We start from the raw sequence: 26,245 nt of genomic DNA on the forward strand, positions 1-26,245 counted from the left end.
GGGAAGGGAGGTCAGGGCCCCCGAGGCCAGTCCGGATAGACAGACTCAGAGGGGTCTGGGGTCCAGGCCTGTTGAGGCCATTCCCAAGCATGCTGTCCTCGTGGGCACATGAAGGCGCTGGACCTATATGAGCACGGGGGGAGGTCCGGAGACCATGATCCCAACTGTCAGGCCCGGGCCGTACGCCCCGTCACCCATAGGACCAGGGCGAGGTCACAGATAACCTTGCGCCCATCTGGTTGGAGACCCTGTCAGACGACTTATTGATAGACGGGGCCCGTGGAGAGGCAAATCTCCTCGCTGTGGGCCACCACAACCTTCTGGTCGTTGAGCAGTTCCTTGGCGATGATGGAGGATAGGCGGCCGAGCATGTGGTGGCGCGCGTCCACCACGATGCGCTTGGCGCACACGCCAGAGCCGGACACCATCGCGCCTTACCTGTGAGGCGGCAGTGACGCGCTAAGGGTCTGGACACCCTAGCAGAAGGTATCCCTGTCTGTATGTACCGACAATTTTCCTTCAACTTTTTTTTCCTTTTCCATTTCTTTATTTTTCTCCCAATCCGGTATGTACATCAGTTTTTTATTTTTATCTCCTTTTACTTATTTTCCTTTTATATTCATTTCTTCAATAAAACCTTTTTTTCCTTTCTTTAGCTAGTTTCTACTCTTCTTTTCATAATTTGTATCACTCATTTTAGATCTCTACAGTTAGATCTTAATAAATATATTCTTGATAGACTATTCACTATGTGGAACTATTTGGTCATAGCGAGGAATGCTTCACGTCTTGTGTATACTGATATATTCACATTGAAGACTTGAATTAAATTTTAATTCACATTTGTAGTGGTTTGTTCTAAGTTCTGGCGTCCTCAATGCAAGCAAGCCATGTAGACGTATTGATTCCTTAGTTGATGCATACACGCATGTACCATGCAACTTAGTGGGGACTTGACGGTAGTTCTTTTCTTCTCTTCTCTTTTCTTTTCTTTATTCTTTTTGTTCCCTTCATTCATTTTTTATTTTTCTATTCATAAGCCTGCATATTCAAAAAATTCCCTTCTCCCTTCTTATTTTCCTTTTGTATTCTTATCTTCATTTTTCCTTTTTCCTTTTCCCTTTTTAACTAGCTTCGTTTCTTTTTTATAGTTTGTATCATTTGTATTTTTTCCATGTGAACTATTTATTCGCAATTAAGAATAATTCGTACTTATTGAGTTTCCCCTTATGTCTTATCTAATATTTTTCTTTTATTTTTTAATATCTTATTCCACTCTTTTTTCCTATTCTTTATGTATCAATCTTTTTTTATAATTTTATATTCTTCTGTTACTCCTTGTTGTTCAATATATCCATTATTTTTTATAGATAGTAATATTTTGTTCTATGTTTATAATATAATTATTTCAGGTGTATAATTTATTTATTCATTTTGTAGATTAAATTATTCGACCATGTTGACTCATTTGCTCGCGATATTTATATTTTATTATTTAGTCTATACAATCAAATATTCACGATGTTTAATGTTTTATTCATTGTATTATTATTTGTTCATTATGTTTAACTTTTTATTGGTTGTACATTATTATTTATTTGTTATGTTTAATTTATTGTTCATAAAAATAATTATTTATTGGTGTTGTTAAAATATTTATTTCCGGTAGCCAAAACAAATGTTTAGTATTAAAAGAATATTTTTAAAAAATATCGTGCTAACATAGGCAAGTGTGATCTTATTTCGAAGATCTTGTTATAAAAAAAATAATGGTGCAATCCAAATTTAACCTAGATGCTAGGTTTAATAGTTATAGCTTTTTTTTAGTTTTGGATTTATATGTATTTGGATGACTTAATCACTTTTATCTACTTCTGCATGTATGCACTTATTCTCTTTTCTCTTCTATTTAGGTGGCACCATGTATAACAGTAAAATAATAAACGGGCCGGCCTAAAATAATATTCCGAAACTACCGCGGGAACCGTACGTTTCAGAACCTCGCCTGAAGAAACCGCGCCCGAGTTACGAGGCGTGGTGGGGCAAACGTAGGGACCGCAGCAAGCGCCAATCAGGTAGTTGGAAGCGACGTCCCAGACAGGCGGGAAGTGGCCGTCGTCGAGAGCAGCGGCGTGGCGGTTCCGGCAGCACGACGGCGTACGGAGGTGAGCACATAAAGTGTCTCAAAGGAAAAAAGAAAAAGAGACGACGAGGCCTCTGAATCTCTGTTCTACTGTTCGTTGAGGCGCAAGAGCTTCCGGGGTGCATTTTTGGCTAAATCCATGTCGTGCCGACGCCATGGTGTTTGTTATTGCATCTTTGAAAGTTCACCTTCGCAAAAAGAAGTGCAATGGATTTCCATTCCATCCCTATTCTTGGTGAATTTTTGGCCTCCTTTTTCGCCCGTTTTGGTCCAGCTTTTGAAGCAGATCATCCGTAACCGGTCGTCGCCGAAGCGGCGGTGTGAAGAGCACGAGGAATGGGGAAGAAAGGGAAGTGGTTTGACGCCGTGCAGAGGATCCTGAGCACTTCTGAACCAGATCCCGTGGAGGCGGATGCTAAGGTAACATTGCAACAGCCCGAAAGAAATCATCGTTCGCTCAATTCCTACGAGAAAAATATTGATTTCATGTTACTTACACGACCGTCTCAAAATCGATACGTAGAAGGCGGCGAAGCTGAAAGACAAGCCGAGCTTCAAGAAGATATGGCAGTTCGGCAAATCGCACCCGTCAGGTGCTTCCGCGTCCGCCGCGCCGGCGCCGGATCCGGCGGCCCATCAGCCTCAACCGGCACCGTCGCCGCGGCCCGGTCAGCAACAGGCCGAGGAGACCACCGCAGAGGCGCAGCGCGCGGAGACAAGGTGCGACGACGGCGGCGTGCGTCCGGCGGATGGGGCTTCAAAGGCTGGCGACGACGCCGCCGACGCCGCAGCGGTCGCCCGCCCCACGGTCACCACGCCGAGGGCGTGGGCTGCGCGTTCGGAGGAGGACATCGCCGCCACCAGGATCCAGGCGGCTTGCAGGGGCTATATGGTAAACGCATCGTCGCCTTCCATTGATCAGATACCATTAGCTCAGGGATCAAGAGGAGTTTAATTTTGCATCCAGGCAAGGAGAGCGCACCAGGAGAGAGGGATGGCTCGGTTGATGTCGCTGGTCGAGGGGTTCACCATCAAGCGCCAAACCGAGGAAGCATTGTACTGCATGCAAACGATGACGAGGATTCAGACCCAGATTTACTCGAGGAGGCTCAAGACGGAGGAGGACAAGAAGGCCCTCAAGAGCCAGGTCAAGGTTAAGCAGAGCCTGGACATAATAAAGGTGCAGTGAATTCATTCAGTAAGCTCAAAGAGCCATCTTACTTTGGGACGCACCATACTTCTGGTAATCTTCTGCTCTTTGAATCTGAATTTGTCGACAGAAGATTGGTGACGGCTGGGACCATAGCCTTCAGTCCAAGGAGCAGATGGAAGCCGTGCTGATGATGAAGCAAGAAGCCGCTTCAAGGCGACAGCGGGCGTTGTCGTATGCATTTTCTTATCAGGTAGTTGGCGATCAATGATTACGGTAGCCATATCGCCATCTGCGTTTCCGATTCTTTCTCTGAAGTATGAACTCTGTCTGTCTATGCTTTGATCCTCGCGCAGTGGAGGAACAGGAAACCATCTTCCGCGCGAGCTGCGCCTGCTCCGATGTTCATGGACCCGGGCAACCCGAACTGGGGCTGGAGCTGGACGGAGCGCTGGATGGCGGCTGCGAGGCCGTGGGAGAACCAGACCGCGGCGCCGGCCGATGGCCGCGCCGCGGCGAAAAGCGCCAGCCGAATGCCTCGAGTGGCCGTCTCGATTCAGATACCCACGACAACGACGCCAGGGAGCAGGTCCTTCCGCCCACCGAACTGGCCGTCGCTCCCGTCCCCGTCGACGCCCCCGCCGCGGTCGCCGTCGCTCCCGGGGAGGACGGCAGTGCCGTCGAGCCCCAGGAGCAGCACGCTCCACGCTTCCAGCGGCCTGCAGCGCACCAAGAGCATGCAGCCGGATGGCCGGCCGCGGAGCAGCCAGGAGCTCTCGGTGAGCAGCCCGCGCCGCGCCGCGCCGTCGAGCCCGAGGGGCGGCGGAAGCGGCAGCCCGCTCCACGGTTCCAGCGGCATGCAGCCCCAGCGCCGGCCGCGGAGCAGCCAGGAGCTCTCGGTGAGCAGCCCGCGCCGCGCCGTGCCGGCGAGCCCGAGGAGCTGCGGAAGCGGCAGCCCGCTCCACGGTTCCAGCGGCACGCAGCCCCAGCGCCGCCCGCGGAGCAGCCAGGAGCCCGGGGTGATCAGCCCGCGCCCGGGCGCCAAGGTCACCCCGCTGCGGCGCACGACGAGCCTGCGGGCGGAGCTCCCGAGAAGGCTGAGCCTGGGAAGCGCCACCGGCACCGGCACCGCCGCCTCGCCCGCCGGAGACGACGCGGGGACCCCGGTGACCCCCAGCTACATGCAGCAGACCAAGTCCGTGAAGGCCAAAGCCCGGTGCGCGAGCCCGTCGGCGTCGTCGGCCGCGGCGGACGTGTTCGACGACGCCCCGGGCAGCGGGCCAGCGCCTCTGCGGATGCCGTCGCCGTCTTCAGCGAGGAAGCGCCTGTCCCTGGAGTTCGCGGACAAGCCGAGCGCCTCGTCGCCGAGCAAGGTGGGCGCGGAGAGGATGATGAGACGGCAATCGCAGCCTCCGAGCCCCAGGATGTCGTCGCTTCCTGAAGCGATGTAGTAGAGGAGAGACGGGTGGAACAAACCAGACCAGGTGTGTGTGTCTTGTAGTTGTAGGTGGTTACATATCCAGAGTGTTTTGTTTTCGTGTGTTTGCGTCTAATTTCGAATCAGCAAGGCAAGTTGTGTCGATTTTTTTGCGTTTGGAAACTGTAGCCTTAGTGGTTGATGGTGAGGACAGCCGCGCGAGCCATGAGAGTGTTGATGGCCTTGTACATTGTACTGATTCTTTTTTGCCACTTGACAGTTATCTGTTTTGCAAATCCCTAGTGTTTTCAGTTTGAGATTATAACCACCGACTGGTTATGTGCTTGACATGGATCTACAGGGTAGTGAGGATCAGTGACTATTGGAATCCCAGACCATCCATGGTGCAACGTGCCTGCTGATTCAAACAGGACTGTAGTGTTGGGAGCTCCGCAACGTTTCCTTTCTGAGCCATGCGCCGGTACAAGCCTATGAAAAGTGTCGCCAACCATAACAATAACGGGGTATCTGGATCATTGATTAAACTTTAGTTCGGATCGTATAGATGTTTGATACCAATTAGAGAATTAAAATGAACTAACTATAAAACTAATTGCACAAATGAAGACTAATTTACGAGATGAAACTATTAAGTCTAATTAATCTATAATTTGATAATATTGTGCTATAGTAAATCTATGCTAATAAAATAAGAATATATGCTAATTGGTATTAAACATTCAATGTGATAGAATTAAATTTTAGTTGGGAAAATAAACGGGGACCGAAAGGTCTCTGGTAAATTAGACGAGAAGCTTCTCTCAATAGAGAGTAGAGACTCCTTCAAACCATAAATTTGATGACCAGATATTAGGTCCCCGTCGAAGAACAATCAGGCCCAGAATAAGCGACCTGGGCCGGTCCATGAGATTAGGGCTTCTAGAAGCAACCGCCCGGCTCCGCTTTTATAAACTCGGGACGCCTCCCTCCGGAACCCCTACATCGCTCCGCCGCCGCCGCCGCCGTCATGAATGCTTCGTCGACCTCCGTCTCCTCCCTCCTCAGACCACCGTTGCGCTGCAGCTGCTGAACTCGTTTTATAATTTGAAAATATATCTGCTGTTCATCTCTGTTTTCGTCAGAAACTTCTTTTTGTCGCTGCATATGTGGAAATTCTTCAGTCTCGATTGTTCTTTCTTGTTTTTGTTCCTTTCCTCGCCTCTTCTTTCGGCTTCAAGAGAAACACTCCACTCTTGGCGGCCTTGTTCTGGGGGCGCAGAACGAACCTCGCGCCGCGGGTGGCACTTACGGTCCCGGCCGCCGCGCCATCGGCGCCGGGATCCGCTCCCCTGCGGCGCACACAGATTTGCACCGAGCAACCTGCCGGTGGTTTCCCAGTAGATCTGAAGTTCTTTTTTTCTCCCGTTTCGCACATCGCGTCGATGGACATTGCCCGTGCGCCCCCGTGCGCGTCCCGTTGCACTGGTGGCGAGCTGCTTCTCTGCTCTGTGCTAGCTCTGAAAAGTGGCGAGCACGGCCGCTGCGGACTCATATCGGCGTGGACAGTTAGTGAATGTTTAAGGTTATGGTGGTTTGGTTTGGTTCGAGTAGCAGTGAACAGATGGTGCCATAGATCGTGCAGACGACCTGGAAGAGCCGTGTGATCTGTGCGAATAAAGAAGAGCGACGTGGCTGTGCTATGCTGCACCACTAACATGACTTGTTTGGGGAACTCTCAACAAATGATTTTTTTTCTACGATATAAACTGAACCAAATGATTCAATGGATAAACAATAATTTGTTCTGATTAATTTCTTCTCTATTTTTTTTCTGATTCCCGATGGATTAGCTGCCCAAAAAAAAGCTGTATCATAGTATGACGAGAAGAAATGCTCACCACGAACGTCTAAACTGTCAGAGGGGGTGACCAACAGCCATTGAACGTGATAAGGAACTCTGGCACTTTCGCCCGGTAGAACACACGGTGCTATTGCTATGGTGACAATAACTCTGCTCATCGTGCAGGAGGTTTAGCTAACATGCTAGGACGAAATCCAACACAGCACAGCGATGCACTCATCTACTCACGTTCCGAGGCCTGCGAATTGTTGTTGAGGGCCTGTTTAGTTCCACCAAAACGTAAAAACGCAAAATGCAAAATTTTACTGTAGCAAAGGAATCTTGCTAATTTGAAGTACTAAATGAAGTCTATTTGCAAAACTTTTTGCATGGATGGGTTGTAAATCGCGAGACGAATCTAATGAGCCTACTTAATCCATGTTTTGCAACAGTGATGCTACAGTAACCATCCGCTAATTATTGCTTAATTATGGATTAATTAGCATCATTAGATTCGTCTCGTGATTTACAACCCATCCATGCAAAAAGTTTTGCAAATAGACTTCATTTAGTACTTCAAATTAGCAAGATTCCTTTGCTACAGTAAAATTTTTGCATTTTGCGTTTTTGCGTTTTGGTGGAACTAAACAGGCCCTGAGCCAGACATGGCCAAAACAAGCATGCAACGGCAAAGCGGCAGTAGCGACGCGCTGTCGTGCCTCCGCTCCCGGCGCCGCTTCAAATACGCGCGCGGCCTGCACGCTCCCGACCCCTCGTTTCTGCTCGGTCCACTCCACCCGCCAAACTTAGCCTGCCTCCTCCCCCCGCTTCCCCTCCATCGGTGGCCTCCTCCCCCGATCCCCCTTCTCTCTGGGAAGGCCCTTGGATCCCTCGATCTCCAAGGCCTTCCTTCCTCCATTGCCATTGCCACCGCCACCGCCACCGACCGTCTAAACGTACCTGGTGATCTCGTCCCGCTCTCCGGCCGCCTGATCGAGCAAAGCCGCTACCGCTGCCACGCCTCCAGCCCCTCCCGCTCCGCGCCGGCCGGTCCGGTCGATCATTTTGGCGCGCGGAGAAGGCCGGGGCATGGCCTTCCACGAATTGAGGACGCCGCGCCGTTGCTGAGAGGCCGGGGCATGCTCGGCGCGCGGTGACGGCGGCCGGCGGCTCGGTGCGTGCGCGCGTGCGCGCCCTGCGTTCCTGGCCTGATCGCGTCGTCGCCCGCCCGCCCGCCCGACCGGCGCCCACGACGTCGCAGCCACGGGGAGGCGCCGAGGGAAGGGCAAGATGAGCTGCTTTCCGTGCTTCGGCGGCGGAAAGGGCAAGGAGGATGGCGAGGCCGAGACCACGGAGGCGGCGGCCCCGCCGTCCAACATGACGCCGCCCCCGGCGGTGCAAGCGCCCGACGCGTACTCCGCGGCGCCCGCGGCCGCTCTAGCAGCCGCGGCGTCGCCCAAGCCCGGTGGCGGTGAGCGAGAGAGCCCGCAGCATCGATTTTTTTTCCCATCGATTTCGCTCCCGTCCCAGATGTCGCAACTCTAACGCCGGACCCATCTGATTTCTCGCCACGCAGCGAACAACGCGGACCAGTCTTCCGCCGACGAAGCGTCGCTGCGGCAAGCCATCACGGCGCAGGCGTTCGCGTTCCGCGAGCTCGCCGCGGCCACCGACCACTTCACGCCGTACAACCTCGTCGGAGAAGGCGGTTTCTTCCGGGTCTACAAGGGCAAGCTAGAGAAGAGCGAGCAGGTACGTGAACGCGTCTCGCGCGAGCCTTTCTGACCCTGCTCTGCTCGAATATGTTTGGCCTCTGTCTGAACGGATCAAGCATGGCTCCCCCCCCCCCCCCCCCTCTGCCTCGCACCAGACCGTGGCCATCAAGCAGCTGGACAAGCACGGCTTCCAGGACAACAAGGCGTTCCTGACCGGGGTCGCCATGCTCAGCCAGCTCCACCACGAGAACCTCGTCGACATCGTCGGCTACTGCGCCGACGGGGACCAGCGGCTGCTGGTGTACGAGTCCGTGCCCGCCGGCACCTTGGAAAACCACCTGTTCGGTACGCGCCTCACTGACTGCTTGTCTGCTTGTTGATCGCTATCTCCGGCGAACCCGCCTGCACGGTGCTGAGATTGTTCTGCTTGCTCGTCGCTGCTGCGCGCGCCAGCAGATTTGTCGGACGGCAAGAAGCCCATGGACTGGTGCACGAGGATGAAGGTGGCGCACGGCGCGGCGCAGGGCCTGGAGTACCTGCACGACAAGGCGAGCCCTCCGGTGGTGTACGGGGAGTTCAAGGCCTCCCACATCCTCCTCGACGAGAACCTCACGCCCAAGCTCTCAGACTTCGGGCTCGCGCAGCTCGGCCAGGCGGGCGGCAACATGCCGGTGGCCTCGCCCATGATGGGCTCCTTCGGCTGCTGCGCGCCGGAGTACGACCGGAGCGGGCAGGCCACCATGAAGTCCGACGTGTACAGCTTCGGGGTGGTGCTCGTGCAGCTCATCTCCGGGAGGAGGGCCGTCGACACCAGCAAGCCCGTGGCCGAGCAGAACGTGGTCACTTGGGTAAGTGAGCTACGCGCTTCGATCTGTTGGCATGATATAGATTCTCTATGATGCGGTAGCGTTTACTGGAACTCTGAGACTCTGATTTTCAGTTTGCTGATATTTTCCAACCTTTGCTGATATTTTCCAACCTTCTTTTGTATGATTGTACTCACCTAATGTTTTTTTACATAGAGTTAACATTGACTTCTGAACTTAGTTTGATGGCATTCAGATAACCTTAATCATTGCTTTGCTAAGCTATACTGCCATCTGCATGACGCATTTTCAGGCCATGCCGATGTTCAAAGATCAGAAGAGATATCACGAGCTGGTTGATCCACTCATCAAAACAGAGTACCCAGCCAAAGCTTTGAACCAGGTGGTCGCCATGGCGGCGATGTGCTTGCAGGAAGAGGACTCCGTGCGACCACTGATGGCCGACGTCGTCATGACGCTGGGCTTCCTCACGTCTATGCCGCCAGACCCACCGGCCCCTGCTGCTCCACCTGCCGCCGCCGAGCCGAAGAAAGAGAAAGGATTGGATCATTCCGACTCGTCGTCGGAATCTTCGGACGATGAAGGCGACGAGGAGGAGGAGGACGAGGAGGAGGAGGCCGAGGAGCAATAATAAAGGGCAGGTTTGTTCGAAGGCTTCGATGTGGATGGCCACGAAAGATGGAGTGGCTTTGATGCGCTTTAACGTGTAAAGGAGCTCAGTGCGTGGACTGATCTCGAGGGCTACCGAGAGGTCGTGGCAGTGTAAATTGTGGGGGTGTTCATAAGTGAGTAATGTTTTTGTTGTGAATGAGACTTCTAATGTGAAGCTTACGAATCATACATGCTGATGAATGGCTACACATTTTGCAGTTTTATCTGTTTCGCTTATTGTCTCCTCGCCACATGCAAAACCAATGATCAGCATATGACTATCCAAAAAGTCCAACGAGCTAGAAGGCATGATACTATGGTTGTACACATGCCACCATGTATATCAATAATAATAGAAGAGACACGGCATTTCATATCTCTCCATTTTGGAGCCGGTGCATTCTCAGCGCTCCCGTTAAGCCATGGAGCTCGTCAGATACGGATCATTTCATCATTCACTTGAACCCTCAGAAATCCTCTCAAACCTGCTGTTTGCTCGCTTCGCCCTCTAGCCTGTTCTGGCCATCTCGCCACGGAACCTGATGCCTCGTGCCCAGTGTTCACTAAACGCTAAACGGTAGTCATCCGGTCACCCCTCAAGTAGCGAGCAGGCCATATACACGTCATGTAAACAGTATGTACATAGGCTACATGGTTTGTACGATAAAAATAACATTCATATATTTATGCAAATGAAATTTAGAAAATCTAATATTTTATCAACCAAACATTACAGATTACCAAGCTTAACTGTTAAATAGACCAAATATGTAATCATATGCTCTTATCAATTGATCATTCTTATTTTACGTGATAAATCACAATTTACAAATAACAAATATCATACCATTTAAAAAATAAGGCATAGTCTAAATGTTATTTTAAACGGTCTACTCGTCGTGCAAAACCGTGTAGTTGCCTTTTTTTTTTACGCCGTGTAGGTGGTGTAGCCCTGTTTTTTATCGTGTAAACGGTTGGATCGTGTATAATCCCCATTTAAGCTCTAAACTGCACGTTAGCTTGTCGAGTAGCGTGTACACGGACTATACGGTTGTTTACGGCAACGTTGCTTGTGCCTGTATCCATCCATCACTGATACCGTATCCTCCTCCACAGGTATGAGATATGATTTGCGTCTCGGCATTGGCAACACCTTGTAGCATGAAGCATACGATGATGGTTGTGGTCCTTACCTTTGCCTTTTACATGCATTTGGATATGTTGGTGAGCTATACCTGCAGTGATTTATAGTCATTTATTTTCGATGTTTATTGTGGTGCGAACCATTCAATTACTGAAATGGCAATCGTTTCAACATTTCAATTATTGATAGTGCATATTTCCTTGAGTCATGCTGCAATTAATATTCAAATAACAACAACAGTTTTCAAATTCACATATAGACCGGTGATATCACTTGCATTGCGTATCTAGTTTTTCTTTTGCAGCTAACAAAATGCTATTGTCATTCCACTTAGCACATTTAGATCCGTTCCTATTTCAATTTTCTTCATGTCCCTTCTTACGAGGGATGCTTATTTTCTATTGCACGAAGCCAAGAAGAACTAAGCTGATGAAAAAAAACCTCTGTTGTGTTTGATTTCTCCTCATGCCTTGTTCCTGTCCCCCCCCCCCCCCCCAAAAAAAAATCACAATTTAGTGAAGCGTAGAACTTCTGAGTATTGAATTTAAATAAAATGCACCTACTGCTCCATAAGGATATAATGAAATTTATCTACAAAATAATATAGTTTGCTTTAGTCCATAAGTTATTAGTTCTATACCATTTTACTTTTCTTTAGCTTTAGCTTGAACACTTGAGCCATCTCTGTTTTGGGAAAGATAAAAAAAATGAGAACATGTCATGACTTTTTATTTTTTGAGATAGTACTATCAGTTTGTCACTAGCACAGTAGGTTAATGTTTTAGAGGATACGGCTCCTCACGGTTCAACCCCCCCTCCCCCCCCCCCCCCACACCCACCCACCCACCCCAGAGGCTCATCTCTGTTTCTTCCCCCTTTCCCTTCTCTCCGTCTCTCTGCTCCCTTGGTCTTCCGTTCGACCGTTCCTGGCGGCGACGACTGGGCGAGCCCATTCGCCACGTCTTCGATCGGCCCTTTGCTGGCGACGAGCATCCATCAGGTATGCCCGCCCCTTCTCTTCCTTTATGCTGTGCGAAACGGAGCATCCCAAACCCTAACAGAGCTATTTGTATTCGGATCTGAATGACCCAGTTACAATATATTACCTACTAACTTCGATTTTGTTTGCCAAAATTATCGGGTGTACATCTAGGTCCGCCCCTGCTCGCGATGATACGCGAGGTCCCCCTTTATAAAGTTTCACCGTCACTGGCACTGCCTAAAGAAAGATGAAACATTGAATTTTGTTAATTGTCAAACCAGCGGTGGTAACTGGATTTTGTTACAAGTTTGTTCTCAGCATGAGTAGTTGAGCTTCGATTCCCCGAATCATTCTTTTTGTCAGTGAACATGAGGCGTTTATGTGTATTAATTTACTTGCAGTATTGTAAAAAAACACTCCTCAATACTTGTATATGTTGTTGCATACATTCTCAGCTGAAATTTTAGTTTGTTTTTGATGCTTCTGGTTGCCTTGGACCTGATTTAATGTGCTAGCCATGCTGCTTTGAGCCTTGGGTACAGATGTATGGAGTTTCTAACGGACAGTGGCATACCACAATACTATCTAGTTGTATTAACTGCATGAAAACAAGGCACATATATACATAATGTCTGATCTCTGATGCATGCATGTACTGCACCAGTTGTCTAGCTACCAAGTAAGAACCTTGTCCAGATGAACAACAACAATAGCAGTTTCGATAGAGTCATGAGTGACTGTAAACCTAGTTAGTCAGGGCAAAAATGTTCTTAATTGCAGTTGCTTCCTGCATACAAGTATAGGAGAGCAGGGTCAGTGGCCAAACCAAGATAACCCTGGAATTTGAAAAAGCAAGAGGCTAGTATTTGTCTTTTGCCAAAGAATCACATAATCAGGGGATGAATGAGGGATAAGACCTGTGAGTTTGCAGGTAGAGGATCAATTATGCAAAGACTGGTAGAAGAAGCTCAAGTAAGCTGTTTGTCGCTGGAACTTTGGATTTACGCGTCAAGAAGTTCTTGGAGAGAGGGAGGAAAATAAAAGATATTTACAAATCCAACTTACATGGCTTCTTCATGGAATTTTGTGTTTTGCTTGCACTGTTGCTCATGAGCGGTGAGTGTTTCCCAGCCCAGCCTGGGAAAAGTTCAGTTTCTTTTGGGCCGAAAGGTGCTCCACAAGCTATCAGGGCTGGAACAGTGGAGGATTTCAACGTTGAAAAGTAACTGAAACGAAATTTTGGGCCAGATGCACTTTGCTTAATGTCGATATGTTTCTGTCCAGGGCCGCTATAGCCTGGGCCAGGCACAGATCATTTTCGGGCATCCTTGATTGGGCACTTTTTATCAGGTTTAATTTTGTCTACTAATTAGCATCTACTGGTATCATCCACATCTGAGTATATACAAATGTAGTCCAGACAGACAGTTGTGGTTACGATGTTTGGAAATGTTTCTGTTTTATTCTACCTATGTTTTCAAACACCCAAGTGGTCCACGTCCAGATCGAGTTGGGTGCAATGACATGTCATAATGTCATGCATATGCTAAAAAAAGAGCTCTAGGAACCACGTGGCATTGTGAATAAGAAGAGTAGGACCTAAATTTGAGTCGAAGAGGAGTCGAACCTGGATGGTGGGATTGTACACCCACACCTCCCACCAACTAGGCTTCGTTCCTATACATATGCTAGAATACCATCTTGTGACATACTCGTAGTAGAATCCATGCAGTGTGAATATTCAGAAACATATTATCAGTTTTTGCAATTCCTTACGATATGCTGCTTTGGATGTGCTTCTGTATATGCATATAACATCCTGATATATATGCAATAAGTATTATGAATCCATCTTCTGTATGTCTCTAACCAATTTTTATGTCTTATCTCACAGATTTGAGACATGCCTAAGATAAAGACAAGCCGTGTGAAATATCCTGAAGGATGGGAGCTTATTGAGCCAACACTTCGTGATTTGGAGGCCAAAATGAGGGAAGGTGTGAACTTAGTATATTATAGTGGATCTTTTAGTGCCCATTTTTTCTCTGATAGGATAGTAATGTGATTTTCTCTTGCAGCTGAAAATGATCCACATGATGGGAAGAGGAAGTGTGAAGCTCTATGGCCCATCTTCCGTATTTCTCATCAGAAGAGTCGCTACATATATGATCTTTACTATCGAAGGAAGGAAATATCAAAAGAGCTATATGAGTTTTGCTTGGACCAAGGCTATGCAGATCGCAATCTGATTGCGAAGTGGAAAAAGGTTGGTGAGCATACTCTCTAGTCTCTAGTACTCGCTCTTTGTTTCGATGGTTTTATGAAACTGTGGCTAGAATGATACTATTCACCTTAAGCCTTTAAACTTCAATTGCGTAACCATCTGTAGTTTTCTTAGAACTTGTCTAGGCCACCTCATAAGGTGAGCAAGTAAAACGTTGGCAAGTAGAATGCTTTTCTGGATCACCCTTTTCTCGCTGACTATCTGTACGTACCTAAATAAGAGCCATGTGGAACACAATTCAATGCTTGCTCCATACATTTTCAAGTTTTTGCATGTACTGTCACTTCATGAGGGAAGAATATAGCCCCTGTTGTTAACTGGGTGAGTGGGTGTACTTTGAGGAACAGTGTCCTGTGTGTCAAATTCAACTGTAGAAATTGCTTGAAAGGTTCTTTGTGGCTTAACCCATGCAATTATAGGTGTACTTTGTGGGCATCGTTTGTTGTGTGGAATTTCTGAAAGGCACAATCTTCAGCGATTCACTCATTAGGGCCATGCTCGGATACATTTCCTTCTCTCACTAGTCACTATCCTTTTATTACCCCATACCCTGAACTGCACTATCTTTGTACAGCTACCATAGATCTACTATGAATCTACGCTTGGATTCTATTACAAGCTGTTGAATTGTGACTGTTTGTATTCTCTACTCGATTCTCTGGATCACTACTAACAATTTTCCTCATGAGTCATTTTGCAGCCAGGTTATGAGCGCCTCTGCTGCCTCCGCTGCATACAAACACGAGACCACAACTTTGCAACCACCTGCGTCTGCAGGGTCCCCAAGCATCTCAGGGAGGAGAAAGTGATAGAATGCGTCCACTGCGGATGCAGGGGGTGTGCCAGCGGCGACTAAAGCCTCGGTCTCGTGGTTGGAAAATAATCTCAAAACTAATCGCTCTAGATGTCTCCTTATACTTGAGCTCCTATGGAAAGTTGAAAACAAACACGGCATATGACCAGGCGGTTACAACTTGTGCAATGGTACGGGTGTGGAGATGTGCCACTGCCAGCGGCGAAGGACTGCTTTCCTCATCTCGTTGAAAATGATGTCAAAACGGAAATCACTCTAGATGTCTGGTTGTATTTGATCCCCGTTGAGGAGAAGCACTGTATAAGCTGTTGATTTCAACTTGTGCAATGTATTGTAAAAAAGCAAGCGACTACTTTCATGGATCGTTTACAAATATTTGTGACTGTAGCGACAAAGTTTTCGCCACTTCATCTGCTGTACGGCCATTATTTGCGACTACAATGACAAATGATGCCACGGGATTTTTCTTTTGAAAAATTCCATGGGATTGTTTTCCGCCAGCACGACACCGCCATTCTTCGACCGTCACGGTACTTACCCGATTCCCCCCACAAGGTTCTCTCTCTGTCCCTCCCGCTAGCCCCACGCACAGCCGGCGACGTCCTCTCCAATCTCGCTATTGACCACCGTCGTCACCCGATTCGCCGGCTACCTCCGCCCATCTCAGCCCTCGCCTCTTCCTCTACCCGTTTTCCACGACGCCCCCCAGGCCCGCCGCCGCCATCGTCGTCGGCCTCGCCGCTCTCAACGCTCCCTTCTCCGAAAAGCCACCGCCTCCGCAGACCGCTCCAACACATCCCGAGGCCACTTCCGCTCTTCGACTCCCTCCCGTCTCTCTTCCCCCGCAGCGGCGACCCTCCGACGCGGGCGCCGCGAGGCGGGGCGTTGACACCCGAACCCAACCCAGCCCGAGACGCCCGAAAAGGGCAGGAGCTCCCTTTTCCGTTTCCTGCGTCATCTTCCTCGCTTTCCGCGGGAGGAAAAACCTTTTCTCGGTTCCAAAAACAGAGGGAAAACAATTTCACCGCACGGCCTTATACACGCGATTTCAATTCGTCGTCCAGTCACGAATTCCCTCTTGCTTCTGGTTCGTTCCCCGCGTCTGATCCGCTCCTCGTCCGCCTCCTCGCCGCGGATCGAAGTCGCGTGGGCGTGTGGCGGCGGCTGTGGTGGTTGACTGGTTGCTAGGGTTGGAGCTCCGGGAGGATGGCGAGCCACGTCGCCGGGGCGGCGGCTGGATCCGACGCCCCGCACGCTGAGGTACGGATGTGACTCAAGTCATGTTTGTTATCGTAAATTTAAATTCTGCTTTTATTCCAGCTAATCTCCAAGATTATGATGTAGCTGGCTTTTGTCGTGGACATTGGTTGTCAGGAGTTGAGGAGCGTGTGATATCTGATATGTGCTAGTTTTTCAGTCATAGAGAATTTCATTTGAGTGATTGGTTATGCAATTTATTGTGCCATGGATTGGGGTGGGGGGTGGCTGGGTGGGCAATGTAACGTAGACACAATGATGTTCTACTGCTATTAAATTGATGTAGGTTAATTTCTATGAGAGTTGTATTTGCACCATTTTTACTGCTCTGATGTGTTATTCTGTTATATTTAAAAGACACGAGCGCCTTGCTTTGCTACAGTTACTTGTTAGAAAAAAATATCTAGAGTGGAATCTAATAGAAGTCTACTCAAACCATTGTTCTGCTGGTGATTTTTCATGGGTCTGAATTCGACTACTTTGACCCCTCTAGAATCTCTATTTAGATTTAGAGAGTACACGCACGATAGGAATGACCACTTTATTTGGTGATGGCAGGTTGTCAGTATGGGACAGATAAATCCATCTCCTTGTCCACCTCTATCTTCCAGTCATCAACCATGGTCCTCGGCCAGTGGGTCAGTAACGGTTTCATGGAATAACCAAGTGGATAAAGCTAGCCAGGATACAGTTTACTATGATCCACAAAGGGATGTATCAGTTGCAGGAGGGAATCAAAATGTAGGTAGCAGTGCGCCTCATGCTGCCCAGTCGAGTATGGGGATGACAGATGCATCTCATTCTCATGTGCCTTACTCCAGTTCAGTTCAACATAGCTACAATCCTGTAGAATATGCCAACTATTATTATAGCTACCCACAAGCTGCAAATGATTCTTCTGTCCAGCAAGGAGCAAACCAACATCCAGGTGCAGCTTATCAGCCTCTTACTTCATTTCAAAATTCAGGGTCTTACATTGATCCTACAAGTAACACATATTACAATGCTGGGGGTCATCAGACTGTGCCAGGATATGGAAGCGGCAGCTACTATTATCAGAACAACACATGGGATTCTGGAAGCTCAGGGAATAATTATGCTCAATCGTACCAAAACTACTCATCGTCTGATACAAATGCACTCCAGAGTTCCACTTCAATGCCTGCCAATTCCGTACCATATCAGCAGCAGTATAACCAGTGGCCGTACTATTACAATCAATCTGTGCCAAGTGCTTCTAGCAATCCAGTTACTGGAAAGAGTACTACAGATAATGTAGCAGTTAACACCCCCGCTGGTTATTCCTATCCTTCTAGCCAGCCACCTCCGCCAGGCACGACATCATGGAAAATTAATTCAGTTGCTTCTGTTGCACCTCCTATGCAGGTATTTTACCTTCTTTCACTACAAATTCTTACTTGATGTACATAGTTTTCTTCATGGTGTTCTGAAAAGTGATTTTTCAGAAGTATATGCTGTCTGGCTCTGTTAATTTTATTCTTTTTCAATAATGCATAGTAGAACAACACATCTTAGAAGTGGTTTATTTTATTTTTGCCATCAAGTTGACCCCTAAATCCGTTTCTGCTGTCCATTTTTATCACCTTCCAGTTTTGCTACCCTTCTATTAGGTGCTGGCTTATATTTGCCATTGCCTTCTGTTTTATCATGCTTGACTCAATAAAAGCATATTATTAAATATTGATGAGTGACTACTACAGTGGTAAATTATCCACAAGTGACAAGTGGTTCATCCTAAGTATATATCATTTCGGTACACACCATTTGGCTGGAATTCTGTGACTTTTATCGGATTTTGCGGATCGGGAAATGGATCAGAGTGTGTTGAAAACACCTTTGACTGACTGCATTATGCAGCCAATGGCAAAAGGTGGAAAAAACAAAACCGCCTTTGAGAAATGAGTGGCAAAAAAACAAAAGTTGATAAAAATGTATGGCAGAAAGCAGACTTAGGGGTTAAATTTATCCCGAAGAGGAATCTGAAACTTGCTATTTCAATTTAGACATATAACAGCTTGTTATTTCATTGCATTATTTGCATGTATATTTTATCTAATTAGCACACCACATGTTCAACTTAGTAATTCTTTCCATCCATTTCAGTGCAGCTGCTCTAATTGAGATATAGCTTCATAAACTAACACATGCCCATCATAATATTGCATATTACAATCTGTAGTGATTGCTTTTATGAGTTATGCATGGATGTTTCGTGGCACTAGCACCGATCATTGTATTGTGTTGGATTGGAATGCTTTTAGTACTTGAATTGCATGACGAAACATACTTAAAAAATTTATCTACATAGCATATGCATAAAGATGAACATTCTTATTGAAGTGGAAGGATTTTTCAGACATAAATAAGAAATGGGTTGTCCCGTTTTGAGTCTCTTAAGGCTCATTGTCAAGCTGGCCTAAGAACTAAGATGGTTCCTTCCCAGACATACAACATACCACTCCAGCGGCGGGGCTCGAATAAAGTCATTGAGAAGGCCAAATTAAGATAAAACATACATAATTAGATTTTTGTTTGTGCCTGAGTGGACAAACTAATATTTTGTTATGTTAATTGTTAGAAAAATCCTTAGCTTGGCCTCCAAGAAGCTTACCATGGCCTATTCTTTTGACTCTTTAGTTACATGAACCTATTGTTCTCTAATCAATGGCCTGGATACCAAGGCTGCTATCTTTCTATCCTCTTGTATGTTAGCAGCTTGCTTTTGCTGGAGCATGGCTTGATAATATTTAATTTGGAAATATGAAGACACTTGAGCTGTTCTATTGAACCTTTACAATGCCCTTTCATTCTTTATGCTTGTTTGTAACAATTTCTTATGTCGTCAGTAGCATGTAACAATTTCTTATGTCGTCAGTAGCATTTTATTTGCTTCTAATTGTGTGAAGAGCTCTCATCATCTACATTTCATCATGCTCCAGGCTCCAGGTGTTTCAGGACCTCAAAATCAATACGCTAACCAGGCACAAGATCATGCCAACCAGGCGCCAGGTGTTCCATGGTCTCAAAACCATTATGCCTACCAGGCACAGGCATACCCTCAGAAGACTATGAATTCGAATCATGCACCGCTAATCAACCCTGAAGATCCGCAGAGGACTGTAGACCCTATAGGTCGAAGCTCGAATACTTTGTCGAACCATGTTTCTGAAAATTTTCAACCAAACTTGCAGGGTTCCATGACAACAAATACTTCCAGTGAAAGCAAAATACAGATTCCAACCAATCCTCGAATTGCTCCTGGTTTCTCCATGGTGATACCGAAGAGTGAGAAGAAAAATTTAGGACCTGATTTATCCAAGAAGCCTGCCTATGTTAGCGTCTCCATGCCAACAAACGATGCTAAAGCAACTCAAGTTGGTCCTGATGCTGTAATGTTCTGTTCTCTTCTTCGCATAGGAAATGGAAAAAAAATCTGAAATTGCTTAATAATTGACTAAATTCCTATGGATATGATAACTTTATAGTGTTTGTGAGAGTAATCACTTAATTCTGCAACAGCTGGGTGTATGTCTATTAAGTCGGATATCAAAGTAAATAGGATGTTTTAGTACTGACATATTAACCGTGCATTTTCATTTTCTCTTGTTTAGAGATCTATGCCGTTTTCACTCCGTAATTATACTATAAGGAACCTCAATCGTTGCAAAGATGATGCCCAAAGGGCAGCCTGCCGAAGTATAATGGAAGAGGTAAGTCTTATTTTTTGTTCTATTTTTCTTGCCTTCAATAGTTGCTAGGGTTTTCATGCCAAAAAGGACACGCCTTGCTTTCAGTCATATGGATGGCCGTGGCCTATAAGGTCATGATAGTCGAAGTCCTCTCCATTATCTTTTGGTAAAATTTGGTTAGCGAAACAGGGCTGTTTCCCTTGTAAGAGTCAAATCACTCAACATTGCTTTCTCCCACACACCCCTCTCGGATAGCACTTGCACATACTCTCGTGAGGTGGGACTACAAAAAGGCTCTAAGGAAGAAACAAAAGTAGTCTGGCAACACCACCAAGAATGCTTGCATCCTATTGCGTATTTCTCACCACTGTTAACTTGAATACGCTTATATGCATCTAATGACCTGCTGTCTCCTGTCATGCATGTGCCATACATGACCATGTCTTACCACTGAAAGACCACTACACATGCAAACTCATGCATCTATCATATCACAACATGATCCTAACTAACACTAGCACCACATTCATGATCCATCACTTTCTCCATATCCACAAGCTCTAGTTGTCTAGCCAACTAGCCACTACTGCATGCATCCTCATGATCCAAACCTCCACACATGAATGAAGGCAACTAGACAGCTAGCTAATCATAAGCTGCGTGCATAATACTTGTGTGTACAAACTCAAACCAACTAATTAAGTTTAGTTTCCAACATCCATGACTATGGATGCTGCCATTCTGAAGTGAATGACTGATTTCCAACTTCTACTCAGGTGCTCTTCAGTTTTTGGCCCACCAATATGCTTGAGCTCCATTTTTTTCATTTGTTAAAGTTTTCTCTGCTACATCAATTTGGTTTTGATAAATTGACTGTAATCTAAGTTGTTTTTGTTCCTTTTCTTTAATTCCAGATCACAAGAAAAGCTATCGCTGATGGAACCCTTCTTACTAAGAATTGGGATACTGAACCACTACTCCCTTTGCCAGAAAGTGTTGCGGGCACAACTGAGGCAAGGTGTGCATGCTTCTTATCAATGCCCTTTCTTGAAATCAAATAAAGTTTCTGGACTGGCAATTTGGTGCTTGAAACCTTAAATGTATTGGTTAATGCAATTTTATTGAAAGTTGGTTTGGAACTTTACTACTGTGGCACAGCCAAAATGATTTTTCGGATCACACTCTCAACTGTATTGCATTTCGATTAATTTTATTATCTGGTGCTGACACCTTAAAAAAAATATTAACCTAAGAAAATTGAATAATATGTATTTTTTCTTAATATAACTGTCAGTCATCAGATGACCTGTATATGAATTATGCACTTCTGCACTTAGGAATTCTAGCCCTGATAACTGTAAAATGAACATGATTTAGTTATATTGTCATAATTTTATCTGAGCTATTCAATTAATTGTCATGATTTATACTATTGTAATCACCTCTTTTTTCCTGAGGCTCTAGCTTGCTGTGTTCCATCTCTAGCCTACCCAACTTGCTTGGAACTAAATAAAAGGCTTTCTTGTTCTTGTTGGTGTTGCTGCTGCTGTGTTTAACCCGTTTTTTATTACTAAGCGTAATTCAGTAGAGTAAATCTGATGGAATAAAAGAGACACTAAAAAGACTGTTACATGTTCTGGTGGGGTTAGAGGCACATCAGTTCCTTAACCGCTGAAAGTTCTGCTTGTGTACTTAAGAATTTGGATCCATAATTTTGGTTCTGTGGTTAATCATCTAAACTGCCTCCCATTTTACATCTGTTAATTGCCCCAGATTCATGTTGTTCCCTATATTTTCTGTGCTGTACAGAACTGGATAGTTTTTCCTCAAAAGTTCTCATTTTGTTTCTTTGCAGCAGTGCAAACCATTCAAGTCTCTTCTCATCAACACCTACCCCAAGGAAACGTGTGAAAAGTAGGTGGGAGCCTGCTGTGGACGAAAAAGTTACCAATAAGGTGGAACAAATAGCAAAAGGATTGGTCAACAGTAATATACACAATTCCTTCGAACCTAAAAATAGAACGGTAAGCATTAATCTGTTGTTCTTGTAAAATTTTATCTTTAAACTGCTAATGAACAGACGGAATCGTTATTTCTGATATCTCTTAATATTTTTGTTTTTCACTTTCTTTTCCCTTTTTGTTGGTGGCTCATCTTGGGTTTGAACTCTAGGCCTGCCCTGGCTTGCTTGGGACTAAAAGGCTTTGTTGTTGTTGTATCAGGGTAGCAGTTGGGATCACGGGAAGTTTCTCCAGTCTCACCAAGCACCTTTAAACAAAGTCAATCAGAGGCCTGCCAAGAAGCAAAAATTCACTAGTAATCCAAGTCAAGTACAGAATGGAAATGCTTCAAGTGACAGTGATAAGGAGCAGGATCTAACCAAATATTATGCCAGTGCAACTGCACTAGCAAATTCACCCGAGGAAAAGAAACGTAGGGAGCATAGATCTAAGCGTTTTGAAAGCAGTCAGGATTCGTCATTAAAATCAAGAAACTCTTCTGCAAATAAAGATGCAATTGCTAATATGCATAGAAGAAGGGCTGTTTCTTCTCATCTTGGTAGAACTTATGAAGAAGGCACTAGGGCTGTGGAAGATATGGATTGGGATGCTCTGACAATCAAGGGAACATGTCAGGAAATTGAGAAAAAATATCTACGGCTTACATCGGCACCTGATCCATCCATAGTAATAACACTCACCAATTGTCTTCCTGATTGAGAAGTGTCACTGATGGTGACCCTTTAATTTCATTGCTGCTGCTTGATCTTTTCTACTCTTTGCCTTACTGCTCTGAACGTTCTTTTCAGGTAAGGCCAGAAGAAGTCCTGGAGAAGGCCCTTGCAATGGTTGAAACATCTCAAAAGAATTATTTTTACAAGTGTGATCAATTAAAATCTATTCGCCAAGATCTTACAGTTCAGAGAATCCAGAATGAACTAACCGTAAAGGTAGTTTGCAACTCTACATAGCATAGTTTGCAACTCTACATAGCATCCTTCAGTCCTTCTGTGCCTACTAGGTTATTATTAAGTAGAGAAATGATCAAATGAACATTGTCTATTTTACGTACTACTGTTAGTGACTTCTTCGTATTGTTTATACCAACAATATAGCTGACCATAAGAAATACTCGTTAATCTTGTGCGCTGGGGCATCAGTTCAGCAATGAGCAATGATTTTATTACATTCATATTACTTATTTCAGGTTTACGAAACTCATGCACGTTTAGCAATGCAAGCTGGCGATTTACCCGAATATAACCAGGTATGCCTGTTTTTCTACTTGATCCACTCCTTTAATATCAATTATCAGATGATTTTATGTATGTTCATTTTGCTAGTAATCTGTAACTTTATATGGTCTCTTAAAGATGTATATATAGGAATGCAGGTTTCCTATTCTTGGTCAACGCAAAACCCACGCAACTGAACTAAAAATGAACATCCTCCCAATTGCTATTAATTTTTCTCATGGATATGGAGGGAAAATTAACTAGAATGGTGACCCAACTACCCATTGGGTTACCCACTTCATCGTTAGGTTTAGAATAGATTTTACACAGGTTGGGTTTTGCTTTTCCGTTGGTAGATTCACTTATTAGCAATCCCAAGGCTTTGTCACTGGTTTGTCTCTGACCTTTGTCAGGCAGATTACTTTCACTGGCACTTGTAGATTCAGGAAAGCTGACTTGCCTTAAAACTTGTTGCTTACAAAATTTATATCTGCAATCGTAAATCGTAATGCAAAATACAACCCAGAAATCGACACTAGTGCTTCATGACTTCCGTAGTTCTAACTATTTCTGCATCAACTCTTGCAGTGCCAGTCGCAACTGAAGAGGTTATACGCAGAAGGAATCAAGGGTTGCTATTTTGAATTTTCTGCTTACAATTTGCTCTGTGTCATGCTGCACTCTAATAATAAACGAGACTTGCTGTCATCAATGGCGAGGTATTATGTTGTAAATACTAGCATATCGAATCCCAATGTTAATTCTAAAATGGGTCATAATTGATATTTTCATTGTTTCAGCTTATCAAAAGAAGCCAAACAAGATGCAGCTGTTAAGCATGCCCTTGCAGTTCACGCTGCCGTTTTATCTGGCAATTATGTCCTATTTTTTAAGCTATACAAGAAGGCACCCAATTTGAACTCGTGCCTCATGGGTAAAGTGCATCTATATCTTTTGTGTCACTTAAAATGTACTGTTATTCTTGGAAGAGGTTGCTGATGTGGTAACATTCTTTTTAACAGATCTGCATGTGGAACGGATGCGCTTTGAAGCCATGAAATGCATGTCTAGATCATATCGCCCAACTGTACCTGTGGGATATGTTGCGCAAATTTTGGGATTCTTGAGAACAGATAGTGAAGGTTGTACGGCTGATGGGGATGATGGCATAGAAGAATGCGAGAAATGGTTGAAAGCACATGGAACGGTTCTTTCAGGAGATAACGGTGGAGAATTGCAGATAGATATGAAGGTATTATTCCTCTCTCTGTAATGAGTTTTTTGTGCTAATTAAGTATAGCTAAATCCCATCCATCGAACTGTCTTAAAGACGATGGGACTGTGGGAGGGTGAAGCTGAAACCCCAACTGGACGGTTTTGTGAAGAATCTCTGTCAGTGCACAAGAATTATCTAACAGTAGTAGTCAAGCGTTTTGTTGAAAATATGCTATAACCTGTCCTCAGCCATTGACTCTAGTCATCTTCTCTGTCTAACATGTTTTTGTGTGTGTTTCTGCACAGGCTTCTTCTGCCACACTTTACATGCCAGAGCCAGAGAATGCTGTTGCACATGGTGATGCATCACTTGCCGTTGATGACTTTTTGGCACGGACATCGTAAAAGGTGTAGTAGCGACAGATTGACAGTGGGTACTTATTGGTGCTGAGCTGCGAAGGTACTGCACTTCTTCCGTAGAAAAATATGCAACGGGAGCATCAAATGGAGCAGCTCAAGCATGCTTACAGAGGTCAAGAGTCTGAGCAAGGATGTGCTCATCTGGTTCTGGGCTTTCGGCACTTGTTATAATCGGTCCTTCATCCATCCAGAGTCCATGGGCAAACCCTGAACTCTGAAGCAGGGTTACTCGACACGAACACGAGCCACCAGCATGGCGCTGCAAGTTTATGCGCGGGTGTGGCGTATCACAAGTTTACAAATACCAATTAGAAGGCCTTCAGAGAAACATGACCAAGCATATACAGAATACATGCGTGTTTTTTTGGGGTGGGGGCACCTTTTTCTGGCTGTGGCTGCCCCCATTTAAAACTATTTTTTCTTGCACATAACGTTGTTTTCCTATAGAAATATATCTTACATCATTCGAGCCAACCGAGTACTGATACTAAATATTTCATTCACTGCACCTTATCTATATTGATATCGCCTGAAATGAGATGATATATGATAAATTCTGCTGGCTGCCTGCCGAATGAGGAAACATGGCCAATGCTAGCCGTCCTAGCGGCTGGTTGGGAGGGCGCCAGCCGACCGGGAGGAGTGTAGCATATAAAAGATGGCATGATGACGGCTGGGTGGACTTCAGTTCAGGGTTCAGAGGTGGCAAGCAGGTCGCCTTGGTGCGGCGAGGCCTGAGCCGGAGACTTCTTTAGCGCGGTGGTGCCTGCGTTCTATTTCTGCTCCCCTTCTTTTTTTAACTAGTGTTTTGCGCGCCCATGCGCGCGGCCAAGCACAAAGTTTGGATGGTGAATTTAACGAAAGTGGAAGCGGAGAAACAGTGGTAAGTATATTACAACTGCGGATTTGGTTAGATCAACTAAACCGTGTTTCGTTTGCATATGCTACAAGATGAAAGCGCATGTGCTGGGTTAAAAAACGCTCGACAGGAAGGAATGTAGCGCATGTGCCGCGTTAAAAAACGCTCGACAAAAAGGAATGTAGCAACAGAAACATTGGCCGCAGAAATAGTAAAGGAGCAAAGCCATATGACAACTAAAAGGAAGGGAATGACCGACGGAAGCAGGAAACTACAAACAGGTACTATAGACTTTTTCATCCACGAGGAGGCTCATAACAAGCCGGGCTTTGAAGAGGGGAAGCGAAGCTAGAAGTGAAGTCGGTTGGACAAAAACAAGCACGAAGAAGACCAAATCTCTCAGGGACCTCCGGAAAAACCAAGAAATCAGCGGAATCTCATGGAGGAGCAAGCAATCGAAACCGGAGCATGGGCAACAACCAAGAAATCTCGGAAAGAAAGAAGGAATTCAACCTGGAACACGAGCCGCGAACAAAGAGGAGGCGGAGCAAGCGGAGGCAGCAAAAACTTGCCCCGGAAGGA

The 26,245-nt window shown here is 45.8% G+C and overlaps 4 protein-coding genes across 8 annotated transcripts; all 4 read left to right on the forward strand.

Annotated features, from left to right (window-relative positions):
- Window positions 1-2,059: 2,059 nt before the first annotated feature.
- LOC112885284 (protein IQ-DOMAIN 1-like) lies at window positions 2,060-4,784 on the forward strand. Its single transcript, XM_025950938.1, has 6 exons — window positions 2,060-2,598; window positions 2,666-3,035; window positions 3,111-3,323; window positions 3,424-3,546; window positions 3,650-4,192; window positions 4,283-4,784. The coding sequence occupies exons 1-6, from the start codon at window positions 2,480-2,482 to the stop codon at window positions 4,742-4,744; spliced, it is 1,830 nt and encodes a 609-aa protein (XP_025806723.1). The 5' UTR covers window positions 2,060-2,479; the 3' UTR covers window positions 4,745-4,784.
- Window positions 4,785-7,349: 2,565 nt separating this feature from the next.
- Window positions 7,350-9,935, forward strand: LOC112886479 (probable serine/threonine-protein kinase PBL25). 2 transcript variants are annotated; one of them, XM_025952386.1, is made up of 5 exons: window positions 7,350-8,021; window positions 8,127-8,302; window positions 8,421-8,610; window positions 8,719-9,113; window positions 9,385-9,935. In XM_025952386.1, the coding sequence occupies exons 1-5, from the start codon at window positions 7,841-7,843 to the stop codon at window positions 9,721-9,723; spliced, it is 1,281 nt and encodes a 426-aa protein (XP_025808171.1). In that variant the 5' UTR covers window positions 7,350-7,840; the 3' UTR covers window positions 9,724-9,935. The 2 variants fall into 2 exon arrangements, with proteins under 2 accessions (XP_025808171.1, XP_025808172.1); XM_025952387.1 differs by having other exon boundaries at window positions 8,722-9,113.
- A 1,792-nt stretch (window positions 9,936-11,727) lies between these two features.
- Window positions 11,728-15,358, forward strand: LOC112884199 (protein BUD31 homolog 2). The gene is made up of 4 exons (XM_025949564.1): window positions 11,728-11,887; window positions 13,764-13,866; window positions 13,948-14,135; window positions 14,854-15,358. Exons 2-4 carry the CDS (start codon window positions 13,773-13,775, stop codon window positions 15,007-15,009), a joined length of 438 nt encoding a protein of 145 aa, XP_025805349.1. The 5' UTR covers window positions 11,728-11,887; window positions 13,764-13,772; the 3' UTR covers window positions 15,010-15,358.
- A 150-nt stretch (window positions 15,359-15,508) lies between these two features.
- LOC112884198 (SAC3 family protein A) lies at window positions 15,509-25,296 on the forward strand. Of its 4 annotated transcripts, none has more exons than XM_025949560.1 (13): window positions 15,509-16,227; window positions 16,783-17,610; window positions 19,185-19,634; window positions 19,857-19,955; window positions 20,849-20,952; window positions 21,790-21,958; window positions 22,157-22,621; window positions 22,744-22,884; window positions 23,142-23,201; window positions 23,758-23,888; window positions 23,970-24,103; window positions 24,192-24,421; window positions 24,691-25,296. In XM_025949560.1, exons 1-13 carry the CDS (start codon window positions 16,174-16,176, stop codon window positions 24,787-24,789), a joined length of 2,964 nt encoding a protein of 987 aa, XP_025805345.1. In that variant the 5' UTR covers window positions 15,509-16,173; the 3' UTR covers window positions 24,790-25,296. The 4 variants fall into 4 exon arrangements, with proteins under 4 accessions (XP_025805345.1, XP_025805346.1, XP_025805347.1 ...); XM_025949561.1 differs by having other exon boundaries at window positions 21,793-21,958; window positions 24,691-25,278; XM_025949562.1 differs by having other exon boundaries at window positions 19,185-19,619; window positions 24,691-25,278.
- Window positions 25,297-26,245: the final 949 nt, after the last annotated feature.

This window comes from Panicum hallii, chromosome 3, assembly GCF_002211085.1.
Source record: "Panicum hallii strain FIL2 chromosome 3, PHallii_v3.1, whole genome shotgun sequence".
NCBI classification, from domain to species: domain Eukaryota; kingdom Viridiplantae; phylum Streptophyta; class Magnoliopsida; order Poales; family Poaceae; genus Panicum; species Panicum hallii.

Excerpts from the sequence above, each read along its gene's own strand:
- LOC112885284 (XM_025950938.1), top strand. The coding sequence starts at position 2,480 with ATGGGGAAGAAAGGGAAGTGGTTTGACGCCGTGCAGAGGATCCTGAGC. Across the intron at positions 3,324-3,423 it reads AGAGCCTGGACATAATAAAG|AAGATTGGTGACGGCTGGGA; the intron begins GTGCAGTGAATT and ends ATTTGTCGACAG. Across the intron at positions 3,547-3,649 it reads CGTATGCATTTTCTTATCAG|TGGAGGAACAGGAAACCATC; the intron begins GTAGTTGGCGAT and ends ATCCTCGCGCAG.
- LOC112886479 (XM_025952386.1), top strand. The coding sequence starts at position 7,841 with ATGAGCTGCTTTCCGTGCTTCGGCGGCGGAAAGGGCAAGGAGGATGGC. Across the intron at positions 8,303-8,420 it reads AGCTAGAGAAGAGCGAGCAG|ACCGTGGCCATCAAGCAGCT; the intron begins GTACGTGAACGC and ends GCCTCGCACCAG. Across the intron at positions 8,611-8,718 it reads CTTGGAAAACCACCTGTTCG|CAGATTTGTCGGACGGCAAG; the intron begins GTACGCGCCTCA and ends TGCGCGCGCCAG.
- LOC112884199 (XM_025949564.1), top strand. The coding sequence starts at position 13,773 with ATGCCTAAGATAAAGACAAGCCGTGTGAAATATCCTGAAGGATGGGAG. Across the intron at positions 13,867-13,947 it reads GGAGGCCAAAATGAGGGAAG|CTGAAAATGATCCACATGAT; the intron begins GTGTGAACTTAG and ends TTTCTCTTGCAG. Across the intron at positions 14,136-14,853 it reads TGATTGCGAAGTGGAAAAAG|CCAGGTTATGAGCGCCTCTG; the intron begins GTTGGTGAGCAT and ends GTCATTTTGCAG.
- LOC112884198 (XM_025949560.1), top strand. The coding sequence starts at position 16,174 with ATGGCGAGCCACGTCGCCGGGGCGGCGGCTGGATCCGACGCCCCGCAC. Across the intron at positions 17,611-19,184 it reads CTGTTGCACCTCCTATGCAG|GCTCCAGGTGTTTCAGGACC; the intron begins GTATTTTACCTT and ends ATCATGCTCCAG. Across the intron at positions 24,422-24,690 it reads AATTGCAGATAGATATGAAG|GCTTCTTCTGCCACACTTTA; the intron begins GTATTATTCCTC and ends GTTTCTGCACAG.